At 33.0% G+C, this 24,251-nt stretch overlaps 1 protein-coding gene across 2 annotated transcripts; it reads left to right on the top strand.

Moving 5' to 3' along the window:
* The first annotated feature begins 1,687 nt into the window (after nucleotides 1-1,687).
* LOC25497136 (cleavage and polyadenylation specificity factor subunit 1) lies at nucleotides 1,688-24,026 on the top strand. Of its 2 annotated transcripts, XR_005646576.1 has the most exons (27): nucleotides 1,688-2,156; nucleotides 4,676-4,822; nucleotides 5,101-5,254; nucleotides 7,239-7,374; nucleotides 8,392-8,537; nucleotides 9,050-9,145; nucleotides 9,315-9,367; nucleotides 9,668-9,799; nucleotides 10,373-10,424; nucleotides 10,536-10,655; nucleotides 10,824-10,958; nucleotides 11,088-11,216; nucleotides 11,942-12,019; nucleotides 12,323-12,457; nucleotides 15,965-16,059; nucleotides 16,789-16,985; nucleotides 17,245-18,026; nucleotides 19,894-19,974; nucleotides 20,066-20,131; nucleotides 20,261-20,338; nucleotides 21,018-21,245; nucleotides 21,367-21,498; nucleotides 21,591-21,767; nucleotides 22,066-22,251; nucleotides 22,365-22,747; nucleotides 23,253-23,874; nucleotides 23,907-24,026. XR_005646576.1 is itself a non-coding variant. In XM_013596999.3 (26 exons), exons 1-26 carry the CDS (start codon nucleotides 1,843-1,845, stop codon nucleotides 23,365-23,367), a joined length of 4,347 nt encoding a protein of 1,448 aa, XP_013452453.1. In that variant the 5' UTR covers nucleotides 1,688-1,842; the 3' UTR covers nucleotides 23,368-23,896. The 2 variants fall into 2 exon arrangements, 1 of the variants encoding a protein (XP_013452453.1); XM_013596999.3 differs by lacking the exon at nucleotides 23,907-24,026 and having other exon boundaries at nucleotides 23,253-23,896.
* The last annotated feature ends 225 nt before the right edge of the window (nucleotides 24,027-24,251 follow it).

Below are 24,251 nucleotides of genomic sequence, written 5' to 3' on the forward strand. Positions count from 1 at the left end.
CAATTATATGTTGCAGTTTTAAAAGTTACTTCAAAAGAAGAAGATCCTGACAACTCATGAAAACGCCGAATATACTAGATTCTGACAAATAATAAAAATGATGAAGATACTAATATAACTTCAAAAGTAGTCTATAGAGAAATACTTCGTAATTTATGAGTAATTATGTTAATTTATATATTATGAGTAAATATTTCAAACGTGTAATGTAAATTCTCAATGATGTCCTAATATTTTTAAACTTCAATTACCAAATTATTTTTACAATCAACGAATATTCATATTTATTTTCAGATGTTCTACAAATTCATTTGTGTTCTTATTGCTACTAAAATATATTATTATCATTTATCTTTCCTAACGTTACAATACTGAATGCATTATACTACTACTATTAAATTTTAGCTCACAAGACTCGTGCGGCGCACAGGTCATCAATCTAGTTCACTAAAATTAATGAACTTTTACATATTCATCAAATCACATATTTTAACAAAATTGAAAATAACATATTCTTATACTTATCAATCACGAAAATAAAAATAAAAATAAAACCTAAAAAATATCGAAATCAAGAAATTTCATATTCAATATCATAACATATTATTTTCATCTAAATATGTCAAGACAATACACCTTCCTACAACGTTCTAAGACAAAGCGTTCCCACAAGAAGAAGGTGTGGCAGTTTAGACTAAACCAAAATTGATAGGAACAGATGCCATGAACTGCTTGATGATTTAAGAAAATTGTTTTGAGATGAACAATTAAGAGATTGAGTTGTGATTACAACGTGACAGACAACCTTGAGTTTTTCTCTTAGGGTTAGGATTTTCACGCTAATAAAGGCTATTACGGTGAGAGAGAACCTATAAACTTGGTCACCACTTGGACTTTGCCACTCTCCCCCGTAACTAATACTCTTTCTATTTCAAAATACATGTTTAATTTTTACAATGTGCACTATTCATTTGACTTACTTTGACCATACTTTTAAACTAGTTTATAAATACAAATATTATAATGTAAAATGTTATTTGATTTGTCTCGACAAATATTTTCAAAATATTAAATTTTTATAATTTTTTACATTAGATAATTAAAGATATTAACGGTCAAAATTGTGCATTGGCATGTGTGAAGTGGTTGACTTGGACATGTATTTTGAAACAGAAGGAGTAATAATAAGGGTTTTTCTAACCTATGTAACATGACATAAGATAAGGTGTAATAAATGTACCTCTTTTTTCAACAAAAACTATCAAATTAATTATCATTTTCTTGAAAAATGATAAGTAATTTTATTTTCCGTCCATCTCTCTGAAGTATTAACCACTCTATTCATTGTATTTTGTGAAAAACTAAATAGTCATATTCTAAAGGCTAAATTACCTTTTTTGGTCCTTTAACTATTTAATTGGTATCAGATTAGTCCTCTAATTAAAAATTGATTTATTTCGGTCCTCTAAGTTTCTCATCGTTACTACATTTAATCATTTCTGTTAGTTTTATTCAAATAAACGTTAGGGTTTGCGTTATGTGGGTCCTCTAACTTTATTTATTAGTATCATTTTGATCCTATGCCTTGTTAAGATATTATGATTAAATAGTGATTGATATTATTGACAACTATTATTGGTAACTATTATGGTTCATGGATGATAAAAAGGTAATTAAGCTTACAACTACTACACTCGAGAATAGCACAGTGACTAACACACTGAACAAACACCACCCCTCCCGCCAAACTCAAAACCCAAAACCCTAATCCACCCTTCAACCTCACTCTCTCCCCATTCAACCTCAAATCAAACCCCCACTTTTCCAACCCACACCCCCACCATGAGTTTCGCCGCATACAAAATGATGCAACACCCAACCGGAATCGACAACTGCGCTTCCGGTTACTTAACCCACTCCCGCTCCGATTTCACTCCTCGTATCCCTCCTCCTGATTCCGATGACCTTGACGCCTCCGATTGGGCCCCGCAACGCGACGTTGCGACATTTCCGAATCTTGTCGTTACTGCCGCGAATGTGCTTGAGGTTTATGTCGTGAGAATTCAACATGATGTGGCAAAGGGGAAGTTGAATGCGGATTCTAGGGTTCTTGATGGGGTGAATGGTGCCAATCTTGAACTCGTTTGTCATTACAGGTTTTGATTCGATTTTCTGTTTTGATTTTTTGAATGTTGCTCTGATTCGATTTTTCGAATGTGAATTGGTTTGGGAAAAATAAAGTGATTTTGAATGTGAATTTGTTGATGTGTTTCAATATTCTGTCTTCATTTCTTGAATGTGAGTTTGTTACCGATTGGAAAAAAGTGATTTTGATTCTTGATAATTTAGAGATTAGTAAAAAAAGTGATTTTACTACTCAATTTTCTGCTTCAATTTTTTGAATCTGAAAATGAGAATTTGTTAGGATATAGAATATAGTTAGACTAGTTAAGAGTTAATTAGTAGAAATTTGGATTTGAGAATAAGAAATTGTCTGTTTTGAGAATAAGCCTTGTGTTTGTTTGACAGAATGAGAATTATTATAAAATAAAAATCAGTTATTAGAAAATGATTTTTCTGAAAAACTACTAAAATAGTTGAACTTTTAGTTTAGCTTATGAAAAGAGCTTATATGAAAACAATTGAACTTTATTTTAGCTTTTCTGCTTCAATAATTAAATCTGAAAACGAGAACGAGAAATTGTTTTCGTGTTGTGCAAATGGTTTATTTTGGCAGGGTATGCTGGCTATCATGTTGTAGAAAAAAAAAGTGTATGTGGAATTTTAGGGAAGTTTGTTACGGATTATAAAAAAAGTGATTTTGATATACAATTATAAAAAATGATTTTATGGAGGAGCTACGGAAAATAGCTTCTTATTTGGTGTTTCCTGTATCGTGCTATTGGTTGTTTTGTTAGGGTACATTGGCCATCATGTTGTAGAAATATGTGGAATTTCTGTAGTTAGTGGTCATTATATAGCTTTGTTTTGATTAGGCATATGAAATTGAGTACTTCCTCTGTCCGAAGTATAAGCCACGTTAGTTCTTCCTCTGTCCGAAGTATAAGTCCTATTTTGGCTATATTTGGTAAAAAAATAGGGGATAACTTATAAGCTGGCTTACTTGAGCTCTTCTATCTTTACTGGTTTCGCCTCGCTCTTGCTCTGTTTTGATTTTTTGAATCTGTAAATGAGAATGTGCAATTGTTTTGGTGTTTTGTTTTTTGTTTTGGTAGGGTATATTAGCCATTATGTTGTAGAAATATGCATAATTTTAGGGCCGTTTGTTACGGATTATATTTTTTAAATATTTAGAGAATCAAGATTAATTTTTATTGATTTTTTAGTAAAGGAGGAGCTTTCGCCTTACTCTTTCTCTGCTTCGGTTACTATTATTTTGTTTAAAAAGGTGATTTTTTCACAACAAATTTTTTTGTATCAAACCGGCTTTGCTTCTCTGTTGCTTTACTTCGATTTTTCAAATCTGAATTTCTGAACGAGAAATTGTTTTGGTGTGGAAAAATGGATTGTATACCTTTCAAATTTGGTGACTTTAGTGTATTTAGGGAAGAAATGGGTGATTCAATAGAATTATTTGAATGAGAGAATGGTTGGTTAAGAGGGTACATTGGATATCATGCTGTTGAAATGCGTGGAAGTATGATTTTTGACACGTGTTAGACACCTATTATTACGGTGTCCAAATTAAAGTATGATTTTTTCAGCTTGGACATCTTGAGCTGACACCTGCCCTTAGCTTTCTCAGGCACTCGTAACATAGAAAAGAATATATATATATATATTATAAAAAAGTCAAGGAGATGCATTTGTGGAAGAATATATACTAACAATGCATTTGGATTACCATATGAATATTTTCTTGAAGTTGTTAATTTGTTACTTGATTGACCAGAACTAGTGGCTATGTTTTTCTATGATGATCAAGGAGGCTACGGGTTTGAACCCTAGCTTAGATCTTTTACTTTTGGAGACAAACAGCAAAATAATGATGCCTCTTAGAATTTTTTTCACTATAATAGGATTAACTAATTGTTATAAGACAAAGGATTCATCTTCTTGTCTTGATATTATTTTTGTAAGGATATGATTGCTCTTAGTCTTAGTATTCTTTTTGTGAACGTATTAATCTTAATTCACAATTTAGACTTTTGGCATGTTAATTGTTGTTGTTGTTGTTGTTACTATTATTATTATTATTATTATTATTATTATAATTACTTTGAATGGCAAATGTTAGTAATTAGTTTTTTCTCCTTCGTCCTGGTTTGAACCTTAGACCTCCAACTCCTTAACCCTTAGCTCAAACTAGTTGAGCTACCCCCCCACCCCTCTTTATTATTATTATTATTATTATTATTATTGTTGTTGTTGTTGTTGTTGTTGTTGTTGTTGTTGAACGTCAGCTTGATTTTGCAAAAAAATTTTGGTTAAAATTTAAGTGATTTACGTGTGGAAACTTTTATCTCAAAAAGTAAGATTTGACAAAGAGCACTTCTATCCAAATTGATTATTTATGCAATTGAATAACTTCACAAGTGTAAATTGTTGTTTGGACTTCGAAATTTAGCTTGGTATGGTTTTGTTGGTTTCCCTGGTGAATTGAGTGGTTGATTTGGGCATCTATCTCAGTCCTGGTTTTATGCTTGCGATTCAGGTTGCATGGCAATGTTGAAAGTGTGGCTGTGTTAAGTGTTGGTGGTGGTGATGCTTCTAGGAGGCGAGATTCTGTCATCTTAACTTTTAAAGATGCAAAGATTTCAGTTCTAGAGTATGATGATTCTATCCACGGACTTCGTACCAGGTCAGCAGGAGGTTTTAAATCAGCATTTAAATGAATGTTATTTTGTTTGGTAAATAATTTTCTTGATGGTGTCACATTTAAATGAAATTGTGCTAATGTTTTTCATGTTACATATTTTGACAGTTATTTCATGTCCAACGTTTCTTATCAATATTTTATCTATTTAATCTGTGAACATTCTTTGCTAGATTATGTATGTATGGTGGATAGAGGTTAGCCTGTACCATCTAAAGTAGGAGGTTTATCTGTTAGCTTATAACCTGATTTCTATTTTCCAGTTCTTTGCATTGTTTTGAGGGTCCAGAATGGCTTCATTTGAAAAGAGGCAGAGAACAATTTGCAAGAGGTCCGGTGGCGAAGGTTGATCCTCAAGGCAGGTGTGGTGGAGTTCTTGTCTATGATTTGCAAATGATAATACTGAAGACTTCTCAGGTTTATTATCTATACTTCATCGACTCATATTTTTGTAGCATCTTATTTCTCTTTTACCTTTTCTTTTTCCTGTAAAAATAAGAAATTACTAGAAAGGTAATAGGGAGAAAAAGATTTCTTCAAATGATATTTAGCATATAAATGATTACTTTTAATGATTCATTGATGATTTCTAAACCATAAAAAGATTTCTTGCCTAATGACCACGTTTTGTGCCTTTTTGGTCAATTAAGTGGTGACTCATCTATGGTACAGACTTTGTAGTTTGTGTAATTATAGAAAACTGGATCTTTCTTGGAGAGGGTTTTGGTGGTAGTAAGGATGGAAAGGTACCTTTCTGCGGGCTATGCATACATTGGTTTGGTGCACTTGCATGGAAAGAAATTCCTGAACTTTTTTTCAGTTTTCTTAGCTTCTTTCTTTTTCTTGCCTATTGGTTTTGTTTAGGCGTATTAATGTAGAACAAAAATGGATCTGGGGAATATCATCAAGTCTCCAAAATTCTTGTGATAATAATTTCTTATAAGTAAAACACGGTGCAAACAACCATAGTTCTACTAGTAGTTTGTGTAATTATAGAAAACTGGATCTTTCTTGGAGAGGGTTTTGGTGGTAGTAAGGATGGAAAGGTACCTGATAGGAACTGATATCAAAATATAAACTAATAGTAAGATTACAATATAATCCCAAGAAATTCGAGAGTCTTGGTTCTCTCCCCTCCAAGAATTCGAGAGCTTGGTCTCTCCCTACCTATCCTTTATCCCAATCCCTGAATACCTTTCTTTTCCTCTGCATCTTATTTATAATACTAATTCCTATAGCTGTTACATAGAAGTTTAGTAGACAGCAATTACTACATACAAGTAACAGTTACTTATTTATAATATTATTAAATAAACTACTATTATTCTATAACTGCTGCCCTTAGGAGTCCTATTACTAACAGTACCTTTCTGTGGGCTATGCATACATTGGTTTGGTGCACTTGTATGGAGAGAAATTCCTGAACTTTTTTTCAGTTTTCTTAGCTTCTTTCTTTTTCTTGCCTATTGGTTTTGTTTAGGCGTATTAATGTAGAACAAAAATGGATCTGGGGAATATCATCAAGTCTCCAAAATTCTTGTGATAATAATTTCTTATAAGTAAAACACGGTGCAAACAACCATAGTTCTACTAGTACTAGTTCAAAAATTATTAAACTTAATATTAAATAGAAAACAGCGCATCAATCCCTCTATTTGTAAGAATTTTCAAGATTTAGCAACTACATGAAGAATTATCAAAGCTAAATCACATCATATATTTGTTAGACTCAGAGAAACTAAGAGAAATGAGGGTCAAAACTGCGTCCCTCTTCATTCTGATTTCTCATATAAATACAATGCAATTACAGGCTTTCAAGTTGACTTTCAACCCACTAAATTAGCTAAACTGGCATATATACATTTACAGCTAATTATGCTAATTGATAGAATGATTATTTGACTATTTACAAATAAATGTGCAATCTTATAAAATTTGATTTGCCATTAATTCCATTGACAATATTAACACAGTACTAATCATAAATTTAAAAGGCACTGTGTATTCACATGGAGTTATTCTATGTTCCAATGACCGCAAAGCTAATGATCAGCAATAAAACTTTCTCGAGCCATTTCATTTTATTGCCAAAACATGTTTATTTTTTTTCCATTAAACTATAAAGGCTTGACTGTACTGGTCTGTCACTTGTTTTTCTTTGAATGGTCAGTTGTTGAAGGATATACTGCATGTATTTCTGTTGCTAATACAACACCATTGCTAGAATGCACTTTGCTACAAGTGTTATAACGTACATCGTTGCATTCTTTAATCCACCTGACATCAAGAATCTGATTAAATGAAACATTAGCTGTGATTTATTTTATTATCTCATGGGAAATTTCTGTCAATTAATTTTGTTGTCTTTTAATCTCTTCCATTTTTGCATTATTTTTGTCAGGCTGGTTCTGGTTTAGTTGGGGAGGATGATGTATCGGGTTCTGGAGGTGCAGTTGCTGCTCGTGTTGACTCATCTTATCTGATAAATCTGCGTGACTTGGATATGAGGCATGTCAAAGATTTCACATTTCTTCATGGTGAGCATCACAGTTTATTTACTACCATCTTGCCACTTATACTTTTTTTAATGGCAATGAGAAAAATGCTAGGTTTCAAGATATTGAGTTCAGGTTAAATTTATGATGAAATGGAATCATGTTTGTTACAAATAACATCAATGTTAATTAATTCTTTAAGTATAAGTTTCAATAAAGATGAGGGAAACTTTGTGGGGTTTGGGGGGAGAAAGAGTGGCCTTAGCCCAAGGGAAATGAAAGCAAAAAAGAACTATCTTTGGCAAATATATCTCCACCATATCATCAGTTATAAGCATGGAGAGGTATCTAGAAGTGACAGAAATCACATGAGATTCAGGAGAGAGTTGTGTGCTCCAATTTGTATGATTTAATTTTCTTCACACTCAGTAAGGACGACTGATTATTAAGGCCTTAACTTCATTCCAGACCTATGAATGTGGCAAAAAAGACGGTCTTCTGATTTGAAGTTCGTCTTCACAACACAATAGTTTTATTCCTAAGATAGACAGGCCACATCTGACGTTAATTTTTATTTTTAAAAAAGAAGTTGATTATATGTAATTCTTTGCTGTTTTGTTTTGGAGAGAAGTAATAAATGATAACAATTGAAATGGAAGCTCAGGATTTCATTTCTAGAGCAATAGAATTTACTTGGCAATTCTTTTGCTGTGTTCTTTTTGGAGAGAAATGATAAACAATAAAAATTGACATGTAATCTACATGCATGCATTCCAATCCACTCACAAATTAAAGAAAGATACCAACTGTACTCTTTGATTACACTTAAAATAGACTGTTGGTTCAGTGAAAATGATATGTTTCTTGAATTCATTTCCTTCTTCCTTTTCTGGTCTCCTTCATGAATTAAATTAGTCATCAGAAGTCAAAATATTACAAATTATGGTTCTTTTGTTTCATGCTTTGTTTATTTTTGTTTACCTGAAGAAGTATGTATATTAGTTTGTGCTATTTTTGATTTAAGGAGTTTTTTGTAAAGAGGTTTAACTGATTGTACAGGCTATATTGAACCTGTGATGGTGATATTGCATGAACATGAGCTTACTTGGGCTGGGCGTGTTTCATGGAAACATCATACTTGCACGATATCAGCACTTAGCATCAGCACAACGTTGAAGCAGCATCCACTTATTTGGTCAGCTATTGTAAGTTTAACATAGATGCCTAGATGTCTCTTTAACCATTGACCATTTCGTTAAATGTGATTCTGACAAAATGGAATGTTTTAATGGTATTGTTTTTTCCTTTCCTTTTTCCCTCTGCTCAATATCTAAGTTAAGTTGGAGTTTTATATGTTATGGTTTTTGCTTAACATACCCATTTTTTAATGCTATCCATTTGTTTTGTATTTGGTTTTTCTTTCTTCTTTTAATAATTTTTATATACACAATGGCCTGTGAATAATGTACATCATGTTCTGTTATCTTTCTTATTTTTCATAAGTTACTTCTTGCACTCCAGGTCTCTCTTGTAAACCGAAAATTAATAAGCACATAAAATAATTATCATTAAAAAAGCACGTAAAGAATTTATAATCTTTGAATGTTATTTCCTCACGAATGTCATACATATCTCCGAAGTTTGGCATAATTTTACTTCTGTTCACTTTATGCTCTTTTTGAAGATTTAACTTTGTGTTTGTCATCTTCATTTTTAGAATCTCCCCCATGATGCCTACAAGCTTCTTGCAGTGCCCTCGCCAATTGGTGGTGTTCTTGTCATTGGTGCGAACACTATTCATTATCACAGTCAGGTATGTAAGTTGCTCAGGCATAATTATGCAATACTGCTTGATTTCTATATTTTGGACAGATTTTTGTATAGATTGTGTGTGTGTGTGTGTGTGTGGATTCACTCATTCTTTAGTTTATGGTTCACAAAGGAGATGTGCAATAATCTAATTAAAAAGGTTCTTTTTACAGTCTGCTTCATGTGCATTGTCCTTGAATAGCTACGCTGTTCCCCTTGATAATAGGTAGTGATTCTCTCTCTCTCTCTCTCTCTCTCTCTCTCTCTCTCTCTCTCACTCACTCACATTCTTTGTAAAATGGAAAAATAAAAATTTGATTATGGGCTTGAATTCAAGAACTGATTGACATAATTCCTATTGTATTTTGTTTAGACATTTTTAATCCAAGGGCCTTCCTTTTCATTTGCCTATTTCTATTTGATTCACATGTCATGGCTTTGTGTGAAAATTGTAATGATATTGCTGCTGGCAATGATTTCGTGGTCTGTGATTTTCTATTTAAGTTCTATTGATTGTGAATTTCAGTCAGGAGATGCCAAGATCGAGTTTCAATGTGGAACTTGATGCTGCCAATGCAACTTGGTTATTGAATGACGTAGCCTTGCTGTCAACAAAAACTGGTGAACTGCTATTGCTTACTCTTATTTATGATGGAAGGTGTGTTGCTCCTCCTTTTCCTTCTTCGTTGTTCGTGTTCATTATGTTGTGGATCTTATGACAATATTACCTGATTGACTGGTAAACTATTTAGATTAAGATTACACTCCAATTGACATTGGATAGCTATGGCTTCTACTTTGGGATTGAGAAAATGATAGTATTCTATACTCACAACAATAACAACCAAGCCTTATCCCACTAAGTGGCTTCTACTTTATAATTATATGTTATACTTCTTATATGAAAGTGCAACGGATTGGAAGCCAAGGCTATATCTGTTTTCTACACTCAACTTTTTTTTTATAAGTTTCTTTTGCATTGAAGGAATCAATTTTGGGCGTTTTTAACTCTTGATAATTTGATCTATAGACTGTTCTCTTAAAGGTAGAAGGAAATTAATTTTAAGAGTTGTAGAGTATACTGCATGATTGAAGAAGAGAACAAGATAGTTTTTCTTTCTCCCTATTGCAGCTGTTGTTGTTTGTACCAGTGTGCTCAAAACAATACAAAGTAGAATTATGATTGAACCTCTTTGAAGCATAAACCTTATCAATGTTTTTATATTTTCAGGGTTGTACAGAGACTTGATCTTTCCAAGTCAAAAGCTTCAGTTCTATCATCTGTAAGTTTTATAGGTCTTACATATTATGCTAATCTTATAGGTTTGACTCTACCCTTTACAAATCAGTTTTGAGATTGAATTTTGCTTCTGTAAAATCTGCAATTTTTTTAGGGTGTTACGACAATCGGAAATTCTATGTTTTTTCTCGCCAGTCGATTAGGAGACAGTATGCTGGTGCAATTTTCTTGTGGATCGGGTGTTTCAATGTTATCGTCCAATCTAAAAGAAGAGGTGCATGTTAGATGCCTTGAATATTTCTGCTGCCTTCTTTTCATAGATTCTTTTAATGATATTTCTTTCAGTATATAAATGTGTTACATTGACACTGCTTTCTTTATTTCTTACTTCCATGGTCTATGTGTTTAGTCATTTTTAACACATTCTCCTGCAAATTTATAGGTTGGTGATTATGATGTAGATGCTTCTTCAGCAAAGAGATTGCGGAGGTCACCTTCTGATACTTTACAAGATATGGTCAGTGGTGAGGAGCTTTCCTTGTATGGGTCTGCTCCAAATAGAACAGAATCAGCACAGGTAGTGTTTCGTTATGCACAGGAGAAGTAACATCATGTATTCTTCTTTACTTTCTTCAATTTTATTGTGGTATTTTCTATAATGTTTAGGTGTATTAAATTTGCTGAACTAGTTATATATTGGCTGCAGAAATCCTTCTCGTTTGCAGTGAGGGATTCATTGATTAATGTTGGTCCTTTGAAAGATTTCTCGTACGGTTTAAGAATAAATGCTGATGCAAATGCTACGGGGATAGCCAAACAGAGTAACTATGAATTGGTCAGTATTTTTTATTTGTTACTACGAGTACTTTAAAAAACTACTATTATCTTGGTTAGATTGTGGTCTGAGAAGAAAGCTATGTAGTCAATAGTTGATAGTGAAGTGTAGCAGCGTACCCCATAAATGCTGTAGCGGTATAACGAGTAACCCTATGGTTGCTACCTTGAAGTTTTAGGAAACAATAAAAGAAATTTATACCATAGTACCATAGGCATAAAACAGTTTTTTTTCTTCTTCAAAGAATACGCAAAATTGAAGACATATGCATGGCTAATAATCGAAGTTCACTGTTACCGATATATGACTAATAATCAAAGTTCAATGTTACAGATATTAAAACCTATTATAAAGCAAATCAGTTTTTCGTCGAAATGACTAGAAAGTCCAATTCAAACCATAGGAAACGGCTATAAGTTGATAACATATTCGGATTTTGATAGGGGGTTCACTACAGCGGATGCTAGAGCCGCTATTTGTCCTATTTTGTTCTCACTTAAAAACACAACACAACTGAGTTCCGTGTAGTGCATAGGGGCTGCTATATATGCAACACTGCTATTGACTACAGAGGAAGAAAGGGTTAGGAGATTGAAAGTGCCTATGAATCTGATTGTAGATTTTTAGTTTTCCATTGAACAGAACACCAAGCCCATTGGGTTTGTGATAGTTCTGTTTTACTGTTCCAATATTTTTTGTTTAACATATCTTGTGCCACTATGCAGGTGTGTTGTTCTGGTCATGGAAAAAACGGTTCTCTTTGTGTTCTTCGACAATCAATTTGCCCAGAAGTGATTACTGAGGTTTGTCCGTGGTTCATTATCTTGAGCCATTTTTTGTTTCACATATCTTGATGCTCATGTTTAAGATTTTTAAATTTTCTCTTCAATTTCATATAAAAAAGCTATTAATACTTTTGTTTTTGATGCTATATCAGTATGATGCTATTATAATACACAATATTTGATTTGAATGTACTGTTTTCATTTTTCAGTAATTTTCGTGTAGTTTACAGAGTGGCATATATGATCTTTTATGAACCAATTGACCTTAATTCCAAAAACTGTATGGATCATTCTCTATATTTTTGTAATGCATAATTTCAGGTTGAGCTTCCTGGTTGCAAAGGAATATGGACTGTTTATCATAAGAGCACACGTTCACTTAATGCTGACTCTTCTAAGCTGGATGAAGATGAGTATCATGCATACCTTATTATAAGTTTGGAGTCTCGTACTATGGTAATTTCTTTTCTTTTCATTCAATTGTGGAAGGATAAGATTATAATTCATAAAATTGTTTTAAAGCTTTTATTTTAATGCAATTCGTGAATAGAGTTTTAATCAAATCAGTTGAGGGTAAGAAGTTCAAGTATTATATTACATCTTAGGAGACAAATTCACTTGGTGGCTTTTGGACAAATGTTTCTTAAATTTGGATTTGGATTGTCCTTTTGATGATGGATTCTGGGGACAACTTGATTATAGGGCCAAATACAGCATTTTTGGACACTGGAAAGAAATCCATAAGATAGCCCTAAGACTGACAGCATTAGAACAATGAACTCTCACTTCCGAACCTAATCAGATAGATCATTTGCCTGTTAGGCTGTTATGCTATTTGCTTCCGAACTCACTAATATGTATACCCATAGTTTTAAAACTCGGACCGGTGATCGACTCGGTCAGGGTACTGGGTCACAGGGTCATTGGTTCAACCACTGGGTCACTGGTCGAACCGCATGACTGAATCGGATTGAATCGGATGACTCGGTTATATGACTCGGTTTAAATAAAAAATTATATGTGTCGAATTAGACTGAACCAAATGACTTTAAACTCAAAAATTAATTTTTTTACACTTAATAGAAGCACATTTTTATGACATAAATAAAAATAACTTGATAAATATCCCTTGAATTTAGCTGCATATATTTTTTATGAAATATAATACATATTCAAATAAATATTAAAAAATATTTCAATGTCAAGTACAACCCAAATAAAAAGAAGCAAAAGTGTGCTGAAAAAATAGTAGTAATCAAGTAAAAAAAATGTTTATTAAAATATTCGAGATGTGCGATAATAGTTAAAAAAGAGTGTGCTAAGTTCCTTAAAAAAAATGTGCTTGGTTTTCTTGAAAGAAAAAAAAAACAACTCAATTATTGTATATAAATTATAAAACGCAATCAAATAACAAAAGATGTTCATAGCTCAGTGGTTAAGTCATTTCAGTGCAATTCATGGGCGTGGGTTCAACACCCACCGCAGCCATTTTTTGGAAAAATTAATATAATTAATTTCTGCTTCACAAAAAACCGGTCCGGTTTGTTAAACCCGCCGGTTCACCGGTTTTCACCGGGTTTGGCCGAGTTACACCGGTTCAGGCCGGTTTGATTACACGGCTGATCCGTCAAGCAACTCGAACCGGTTACCCTACCGGTTCCTGGTCGGACCGGTTGAACCGGCCGGTCCGGTCCGGGTTTCAAAACTATGTGTATACCTGCATTTACTCTTTGGTAAACACCTATTACTTTTGGTTTGATTTTAAATTTAAATGCAAGAGAGAAACAGACACAATATCCTCTTGAAAAATACATTTATATTCAGCCATAAAAGTGGAGGAGTTGACTGGTAATTTTGGAGAATGACATGAATTATATGTTGTTGGGGTTGTTTTGCTTTGCCTATTAAACATTGAAGATTGTGGGTATACAAAATTTCTGCCTCTGGATTAAATAGTATTTTGTAAATTTATTTTAGAAAAAATGTTTAATGGCTGCCTTAATTTAATCTTTGACTGATAAAATTTTAAGCAATCATTTAGGTGGTTCTGTAAGGGTGAGAAGGATAGATTGCTGTTCAAACTAGTCTTTTAGTCTTGTTGGATTTTGGCTCTGTTTGGTAAAATTAAGCTATAAGCTAGCTGATAGCTGAAAAGCTAGCTTATAGCTGATGACTAAAAACTGAAAGCTTATAGCTGAAAAACTAGCTGATTAAAATTAAAGTGTTTGGTAAAATTAACTATTGAAGTGACTCATAAATATAAAATGACATAAAAGGACATGTATGTTTAATTTTTTTATAAATTATACTCCCTCCGTTCCTTTTTAAGTGTCTTTTTAGGATGAATTTTTCGTTCCTATTTAATTGTCGTTTTGGTATTTTAAGGGTATGATTTGTCAATTAAACCCTTTGTCAATTATTCTAATATTTTTCATTAAAACTAATTAATGCTTTATATTTGAAAAACTAAAGTTTGTTTTTTTAAACAAAGTTTGTTTGTTTTGTTTTAAAACAAAATTTGTTTCTTGTTATCTTCAAATTTAAACAAAATTTTGTTACCTATGATAATAGTTCCATGAAGAGTTAAAATTCTATGAATAACATGAGTAGTACTTGTTAAAAATTTCAAGACATATGCATAATATTTAAAAAATTGAAAATTGTTTGTTATGAGAGAAAGATAAAGCGCGCAAGAAAATATGAATTTGTTGGAGAAAAAGAGTAGTAACCAACAATTGTTTGTTACATATTAAATTTATTGAAAAGATAAAGTGTGTGCAAAAAAATAGGAAATTATTAGTGGATTAAAATGAGGGTGTAATAGGAAAAAAGTGTGCAAAAATACACTTCGCTATTTTTGATTTAAAATTCTAAAACGACACTTAAAAAGGAACGGAGGGAGTATTTGTAAGCCTTTTTATCGAATATATCTATTTAACAATAAAAAAACTAAAATATTTATTTTAAATATTTTAATTTATTTCAAAGTATTTTTCATCTTTAAAATATAAATGTGATATATTAATTTAATTGAGATTTTTTTTAACATTTCACTTTATTATCATATCTTTTTATCTTGGTATTTTTTAAAGAATATCTTTTTATTTTGTTAATGTTATTTCTTTTTATTTAAATTGGTAAAAGAAAAAAATGATAAGTAACATATGAATTCATTAGAAAGAACCCATTTAAAAAAAATTCAAATCTGGGAACAATTTTTCAACAAATTGGAACGATAAAAGTTTAAAATATAAGAGCAACATAGGATGTGCATCATCAAACTCAAAAAAACGTGGGTGGTTATTTTTCTTTGGAGTGAACAGTTTTTTTTATTTTTTATTTTATAAATATTATTAAAGGTAAAAAATGGAATAAAAGGTTAAAAGCTATAAGCTCAAAAGCTAGTTAAAATAACATCTTAGAAAAAGCTATAAGTTAGTGTGAGAAGCTTGTTACTAAACACATTTTATTTTTTAAAACAAGCTTATAAGCTAGTCTAATAAGCTATAAGCTCGCTTATTGTCTTTACCAAACATAGCCTTTGAGGTGTAGAACTAGAAAGCATAAAAATATTTTGCTGCAAGACTTTTTGAAATTGCTTTATTGGGTTTGGTCAGAGAGCATGTTGGGGAAGGATCCATCATCCATGGATAGAAGTAGTTTTCGAAAAGTTGGCTAGATTGCTCTCTCTCTCTCTCTCTGTTTTTTTTTTTTTTTTAATTTTCTTTATATGTTCTCTCCCTTTGCTTTTAAGATCTCTCAAGGTTCTTTTGTTCTTTTCTTTCCCCATTTTCCAATAGTGTGCATTTTCATGTATTTTGTTTGCTAAATTTCTTTTGTTCCATCATTTCAATGGAATTTCCCTCGCAAATTTTAGAAAGTAAATGGTGGTAATTTTAATATATATTTTTTTTAATTTACTTACAAAGTTACAATGTCTATTTTTTTGCTTCTTATGGTTAGGTACTAGAAACAGCTGATGTTCTGAGTGAGGTTACTGAAAGTGTTGACTACTATGTTCAAGGAAAAACGCTTGCTGCCGGGAATTTATTTGGGAGGTCAGTCTTGATCAGATTTTGCTTCTTGCTTTTATGAATTTCTTTTGAGCTTTACTGTTTTCTTTTGTGCTTCTATTCCCATTATGACTAGTCTTCACCCTTCAGAGTCTTGTCTTTGGGTAGTCAGCCTTTGTCCATGTTCATAGTCCTCATCAAGGAGAGTTAGATTCGCAGGCTCTCAAATGTTTCTTCATAGGGTATGTCTCAGATAAAAAGGGGTACAAATATTATCATCCTGAAAGTTGTGAGTTTATGTTTCGTGGATGTCACTCTTCATGAAACTAAGTCATACTACAATATTCCTCGGCTTCATAGGGAAAGAAGACCAGAAGCTGAGTCCCTTGAGTTGTTGTCATCTGAGTCTCTTGAGTCATCTTAGTTACTTTAGTTGTCACCCTTTCCTTCTTTGCAGGATTTCACGTTCTAGAGTTCAATTCTTGCCACCCATGATTCTTGTAATAAAAGTTGAATTTCAGCACAAGGTAGGTAGGTATGCTTGTTTATTATCAAAGCTTCAAGCTCAAAGGTTTCTTGTATGAGAGGATGTGTTTAGGTATATATTATGAAAATTTATTCCTGCCATCCTCTTATTATCCAAATTTACCTCGTTGATTGACATGTTTCCTATGTCTTATTGTAGCCAATGTTTTCTTTTGACAGTTTCTCATTTTACTGATTTCAAATTCATACTATAAGGTATACCTAATAGAATCGTGGTTTTGTTGATAGACGCCGTGTTATTCAAGTCTATGAACGTGGTGCTCGAATTCTGGATGGCTCTTTTATGACCCAAGATGTAAGCTTTGGAGCTTCTAACTCTGAATCTAATTATGGATCTGAGAGTGCTTTGGCACTATCCGTTTCAATAGCTGATCCATACATCTTGCTCAGAATGAGTGATGGAAGTGTTCGACTTTTGGTTGGAGGTAAATTTTTGTCAGTTACTTCTATCCAAAAAGATTAAAGCTATCAATTTTATTAGTTTCTTTTCATAATTTTTCGCATGATCAGTTTATCCTCATTCATTTATTTTTTCTGATGATAATACTTCTATTATTTCTATTCTTTATGTTGATTCCTAGTGGACTGAGAACATAGTGCAAGCCTCTTCAAATGTTTCTGAGAAACCGTCTAGTATCTAATTATTTTTTCCCTTGCAATTTCCTTGCTCATCTCAATTTATAGATCCTAGCACCTGCAACATTTCTGTCACTTCTCCAACTTCATTTGAGAGTTCAAAGGGACCAGTTTCATCATGTACACTCTACCATGATAAAGGACCCGAGCCATGGCTAAGGAAAACAAGTACTGATGCATGGCTTTCTACTGGTGTCGGCGAGGCCATTGATGGTACTGATGGTGCAGTTCAGGACCACGGGGATGTTTATTGTGTTGTATGTTACGAAAATGGCAACCTTGAAATATTTGATGTGCCCAATTTCAGTTGTGTTTTTTCTGTGGAAAACTTTCTGTCTGGAAAGAGCCATCTTGTTGATGTTCTCACAAAAGAGGTGCCAAAGGATTCCCAAAAGGGGGATAAAGTTTCTGACGGAGTGGTCAGCCAAGACAGGAAGGATGCCCTGAATATGAAGGTTGTGGAGTTGGCCATGCAGAGATGGTCAGGGAAGCATAGCCGACCATTTCTTTTTGGGATTTTGAGTGATGGAACAACTCTTTGTTATCATGCATACCTTTATGAAAGTCCAGACGGTACTTCTAAGGTTGAGGATTCTGTATCAGCTGGCGGGCCTGGTGGCCTTACCAATACTAGTGTTTCTCGGCTTAGAAATTTGAGATTTGTTCGTGTGCCCTTAGATGTACATGCCAGGGAGGAGACATCAAATGGATCACCTTGTCAACAAATAAATATTTTCAAGAATATTGGTAGCCATGAAGGATTCTTCCTATTGGGGTCAAGACCGGCTTGGGTTATGGTTTTGAGAGAACGGCTTCGTGTTCATCCACAGGTCAGAACCAATCCTTCTCTACATAAATATATCCATGTTTTTAGCTATATCTTCAAGCTATTCAATTTTATTGTGATATAATGCTATGCCCTATGTTTTACCGATATTCTTTGGTGGTTTGGAATGTGACTTTTCAAATGTTATCACCTTTCCTAACTATTATTTGTGTGTTGAATAAACTTGCACATGCCAATTGGAATTAATTCGATGCTTCATATCAAGGCCATATTTTCCGTAATGGTTGTTGCTAAAATGTTAGTTATAGAAACCATCGCAAGTAATGTCAATGCTCTTCACACATTGCATATATATGTTGCTCTTGTGCGCGCACGTGTGTGTTGACACGATCTAATGACATAAAATGTCAAACTTAGAAAATGACGCCAATTGTAACTTCCTGTAAGAAATGAAGTTTTTAAATTCAACCATGAGTTATGTGATATTATGTAGTTTCAAACGTTTATGTTATTAGCTACTAAGGAACATTTATTTATATTTTAAAGATCACAGGCTAGCTAACTTGTGGAACATTGCACACGATAAGTATTAATTGCTCAATATTTTTCTTATTGGGAAGAGAGAGATTAGATGGAGGTAATTTACAAAATAAATAAGAAAGATAGTAACTAATAAGGAAAAAGGTGAGTAATAAGTGCTTCTTATCATGTGCAAGGTTGCACACGTAAGAAAAATCCAATGAATATATTATATATTATCTTTTAAAATAAAGTAGTGCAATGGTCAATGGAGTATCAATTAATTTTTCATTTGCATGAAATTTTATAAGTGTGATCTACTTTATGATAATTTTGGGAATGGTTAGTTTTGTATTCACACCTGGTGTCATTTGATCTGGGCGGAATGGTTAGTTTTGTATCTGTATCATATTATGATCCAGGCTTTTTGGTTTTTCGGTACTGGTAGTCGCTAGGTTTCAAAATTTCTCATTCAAGCATAACTCTACTTGATTCTTAAATTTCATTTAGAATTTAGATGTTGCTTGTATTATGAAAGTTCTTTTGAAAAGTCTCCTTAAACTTCTGGTTCACTACTGCAAAAGCAGAAAAATAATAACCGATACGAAGCAACCTTTTATTCTCTATATGAGGATTCTGGACTCATCAGTAAAAAATGGCTTCTGAGACTCTTCATGATTTTAGTAGCTGTCGAAAGTTAGCATCCCATGCCAATAATATACTTACAACTTTTCTTGAAGTCTAAACGACACTGCACAGGGGTTCCTTACTGTCAATTTGTATCATGCAAGTGGAGATTTATGAGTTTGTATCTTTCTCCTCTCCTGTCTCCCATTCCATCTGAATACACCTCTCCCCTCTTTTCTAAAAATGGCACCTACAATGATCTCCTATTTGTCATTGCTATATTTCTGTTTATCCTTCCCGCCTCTTGGCACTACTGGGCTGTAACAAAAAGAAAGGAGAACGGGATACAGTTGTTTTAAAAAACACTTGTACAAAATCGATTAGATTAATAATTTCATGGAAAATCATCTTAATCTTAATTCAACAACTCTTTTTATTTTTTGTTTCTTTATATAACAACTTTTAAAGCTATGATGCATAATGGTTGAAGTGCATGACAAAATTTTATTTTAGTATATCACCTTTACTGTTGACCGTGCTTCATGTTTTCTGGTAGGCTCTGTAATAGGCACCGCTCCAATTTTTAATGCTTTTTTTGTACACGTTGTAATATGTTATTGATTGGAAGGCGTATCATGTTTGAGCATCACAATGTTTGGCTGCACTGTTCTAGCTTAGTTATTATACGTAGAATAAAGTATATTCATTTTGTTATGGTTTTAGAAAAAAATCGACAGTCATTTTACTGTTTTCTTCTGTGACAGCTATGTGATGGGTCTATTGTTGCTTTTACTGTCCTTCACAACATAAACTGCAATCATGGTCTCATATATGTTACTTCACAGGTACAGGATAATACCTTCCGTTTATTGAGAATTTATCATTAACTAAATCTGTAATTGTGGCTGACTTTTATTTTGTGTATCTTCTATATAGGGTGTTTTAAAGATATGCCAATTGCCTTCTGGCTCAAACTATGATTGTTTCTGGCCTGTACAGAAAGTGAGTTCTTTCTTTTCGTAGTGTCTCTCCTCTTCATATTACTATCTTAATTTTCTGCAATGTTATTTAAATTTTTATTGTTTTGAAGAGGGTTATTTAATGTTTTCTAATTTTTGAGATCATCCTCAGGTTCCTCTAAAAGCTACCCCACATCAAGTAACCTACTTTGCAGAGAAGAATTTGTATCCGATTATTGTTTCATTTCCTGTGAGTATATGTCTTCTCTCTTTGTTTTTTATTTTATTTGAATTTTCCTGTAGCATTCAAGAGCATAATTGATAGAATACAAGGTTATATTTATTACACATTAGTTATAATTACAGGTTTTTCTCGTGGATGGAATCCTTTACACAAAATGCTTCATATTTCAAGCATACGGAAACAATTACATGTAGCACATTTATGAGTTATTTGCAACATTATGCTAAGAATTAGACTACAAAACTAATCATGCACTTTTTTTCCCACTTGCATGTATCTCGATAAGTAAACTGTCTCTATAAATGCGCATACATACATACACACGCGCGCACACACACACACACACACACACACACACACACACACACACACACATATATATATATATATATATATAAATGTTCAAATATTTACATAAATGCCTCTTATTTGTATTTATTTTCTAGTGCATTTTTACTCCATCAGCTGTTCATTTCAATAGTATGTGATTAAGAATTGCTGGTTATTTATATTATTTTTGTTGGTGTGGTTTAAATGATTTATTCTTAATCAACTGGACGACTTCCGTTTTGTTTTTATAATTCATATGGAAGTGGAACATTTTTTTATCCTTTTCTTTTTATTGCTTTATGCATCAAGGTTTTAGATTCATGAAGTAATGCAGCTTTTTAATCATTCTCATCAGGTTCTTAAGCCACTAAATCAAGTCATTGCTTTAGTTGACCCAGATGCCAACAATCTGACTGAGAATCAGAATTTGAATTCTGATGACCAAAACCACTTTTATTCCATTGAAGAATTTGAGGTTCGTATTATGGAGCCAGAAAAATCTGGTGGCCCTTGGCAAACGAAGGCAACAATACCCATGCAAAGTTCAGAAAATGCTCTCACTGTGAGGATGGTTACACTGATGGTAAATTTTCATCCTTTGGTTTTCAAAGCAAGCTGAATGCTAAATATGGTAATGCAAATTATGCTGTGGAATACTGCTTGCAATTATTGATTTCTATTTGTGAAATATATCTTAATTGTAGAATACATCGTCAAAAGAAAACGAAACACTTTTAGCCATTGGTACTGCTTACGTGCAAGGAGAGGATGTCGCTGCAAGAGGGCGTATACTCTTGTTCACTTTGGGGAAAAATACTGATAATCCACAAACTCTGGTATATCTCTTAATGGAAAAATGTTGTCCCTTTACTGTGAATTTAGATAATATCCTTATTTGGATATCTAAAATTGTTAATATTATTTACAGGTTTCAGAGGTGTACTCGAAAGAATTAAAAGGTGCTATATCTGCCATGGCCGCACTTCAGGGTCATCTATTAGTAGCATCTGGTCCAAAAATTATCCTGCACAAGTGGACTGGCACTGAGTTGAATGGTGTTGCATTTTTTGATGTGCCACCGTTGCATGTTGTGAGCTTAAATATTGTAAGTGATATTTCCTTAAGTATTTATCATTATGAATATATGATAAAATCGATAATGGAACAATGAAAGCAATGTTTGATTATTTTCATTGATCATTAATTTTCCTAATAATCTTGATAATATTTTGGAACGTTTTCACGAGGAGCAATCTTCAGATGCTTGATATATATATATATATATATATATATAATAAAGTGACAGTAAAAAATAACATGAATGGGGAACTATGGTAACTGGATGTTATCAGAGGAATTTTTTTCCTTCATGTTTTAGTTTATAACTATTATCAATTTTGCAGGTAAAAAACTTCATCCTAATTGGCGACATCCATAAAAGCATATATTTTCTTAGTTGGAAAGAGCAGGGTTCTCAGCTTAGCTTATTAGCTAAGGATTTTGGTTCTCTTGATTGTTTTGCAACAGAATTTTTGATTGATGGAAGTACTCTGAGTCTCATGGTTTCAGATGATCAAAAAAATATCCAGGTTTGTCTTAAGGTTGCTTGGTTATATATTGTTTCAGTTTATTTGTTGCGTTTGTATTTGTATATTTTTGGCCTGTCCTTAAGACATACAACCTTTATAATGTATGGAAACAGATTTTTTACTATGCACCGAAGATGTTAGAGAGTTGGAAAGGACAGAAGCTTCTTTCAAGAGCTGAATTTCATGTCGGGGCACACGTGACTAAATTCTTAAGGCTTCAGATGTTATCCACTTCTGATCGAACTGGTTCAGCTCCAGGCTCAGATAAAACCAATCGTTTTGCCTTGTTATTTAGTACATTGGATGGTAGTATTGGCTGCATTGCTCCTCTTGATGAGATCACATTCCGTAGACTGCAGTCTTTGCAGAAAAAGCTCATTGATGCTGTATCCCACGTTGCTGGTCTAAATCCAAGAGCTTTCAGACTATTCCATTCTAATGGAAAGGCCCATCGTCCAGGCCCTGACAGTATAGTTGACTGCGAGCTGCTATGCCAGTATGTTTTATTTTCTCATCTAAACATTATCTGAACAATTGTCAAATGGATTTCAGTCTTAATAAAAACGATAAGCAAAGTAGTTTATTCATTATATGTTTAAGAATTGTGTTTTGCAACAAGAAATTAATAGCCATATCAAACACATTATAGATTTTTTTTGTTTTTAAATATTATTGCGATTATGTGAAGAGAACAAACAAGCAGTAATCTGAACATATAGACAAGTATGAACTAATGGACCTAATATGAAAACCCTAATAATTACAATATGTATGAAACCTGCACACTACCAAACAGAAATTGAATTCATAAGAAGTTAAAAGTTAAAACAATCAAGGTACATTTGCATAATGAATCTATGATAGCCATGTTGGGAAAGCTATACGATGTTGATGCAGTTACTGACCTTACCTGTGTTAGACATCTACAATTTGTGTATCTTTTTAATACTTTGGTTCCTTATTTTGAATTGTAAAATCTGTCTTGATCTGCTTTATTACAGTTATGAAATGCTTCCATTGGAGGAACAGCTTGAAATTGCTCACCAGGTTGGAACAACTCGATCACAAATTCTCTCAAATCTAAATGATCTATCTCTTGGAACAAGCTTCTTGTAAGAACGGTCATCGTTTGTAAATCGAGAAACAAGGCTGCCCATGTCTTGCCAAGTATTTGGCGGAGTTATTCTCTTCAATAAAGTTGCATTTATCTTTAATTGCTTCAACATGGTCAAAAGCTTGGGCAAAGTCATCTGGCAGTGGATACAGGCAGCCTTTGGACAGTGATGTCCAAAATTGATTCCGATGATAGGTTTCATATTCTGTATATCAAGGATTAAATTGTACTTATCCTCCATCGTAGAGCAATTAATGGAAAGGCCAAAGTGGGATGTAATGTAATGTAACAATCATATTTTCTAGGCTTGGGTCAGAAGGATGAGTGTGCCAAATTCCCAAGTGGGATGTGATGTAATGTAACATGAATTTTGTTAATTTGTTCACCTAGAAAAGCAAGTTAGAAAACTGAACCATTAGAATGTAGGTTCTTTTCTGTATGTCAGCATTTAGAATTCTTTGTTGTAACATTATGTAATTAGTCTTTATTCTCCGCATCAAAATATGAAGGTTTAGATAAGAGCAGATGAAATAATATGAAGGTTTAGTTACAAATGAATGACATTGTAATTTAATTGCCATATATTATTTGTTTGTCCCTGTAGAATAAAACTGTCTGAAACTGGGCTTTTTTGCTGCTGCAATGCGCCCAATTTTTTTGAGCATTACTTTTCCCACCCTATGCCTTTTCTCGCGGGCCATATTTTTTTTTCCAAAATTACCCTCGGAGCATTCTGGATTTTATAATCCGAAATGGTGTTTTTAATTCTTTTGTTAAAGGGTGAAAAAATGAATAACGGATTTTTCCGGATTACAACTCCAAAAAATAGGGCGTGCTACATAATGTTTCCGGATTACATAATTCGGAAACCCCTTAAACACCATTT

The sequence above is a fragment of the Medicago truncatula genome, chromosome 6 (assembly GCF_003473485.1).
Source record: "Medicago truncatula cultivar Jemalong A17 chromosome 6, MtrunA17r5.0-ANR, whole genome shotgun sequence".
Classification (NCBI taxonomy): domain Eukaryota; kingdom Viridiplantae; phylum Streptophyta; class Magnoliopsida; order Fabales; family Fabaceae; genus Medicago; species Medicago truncatula.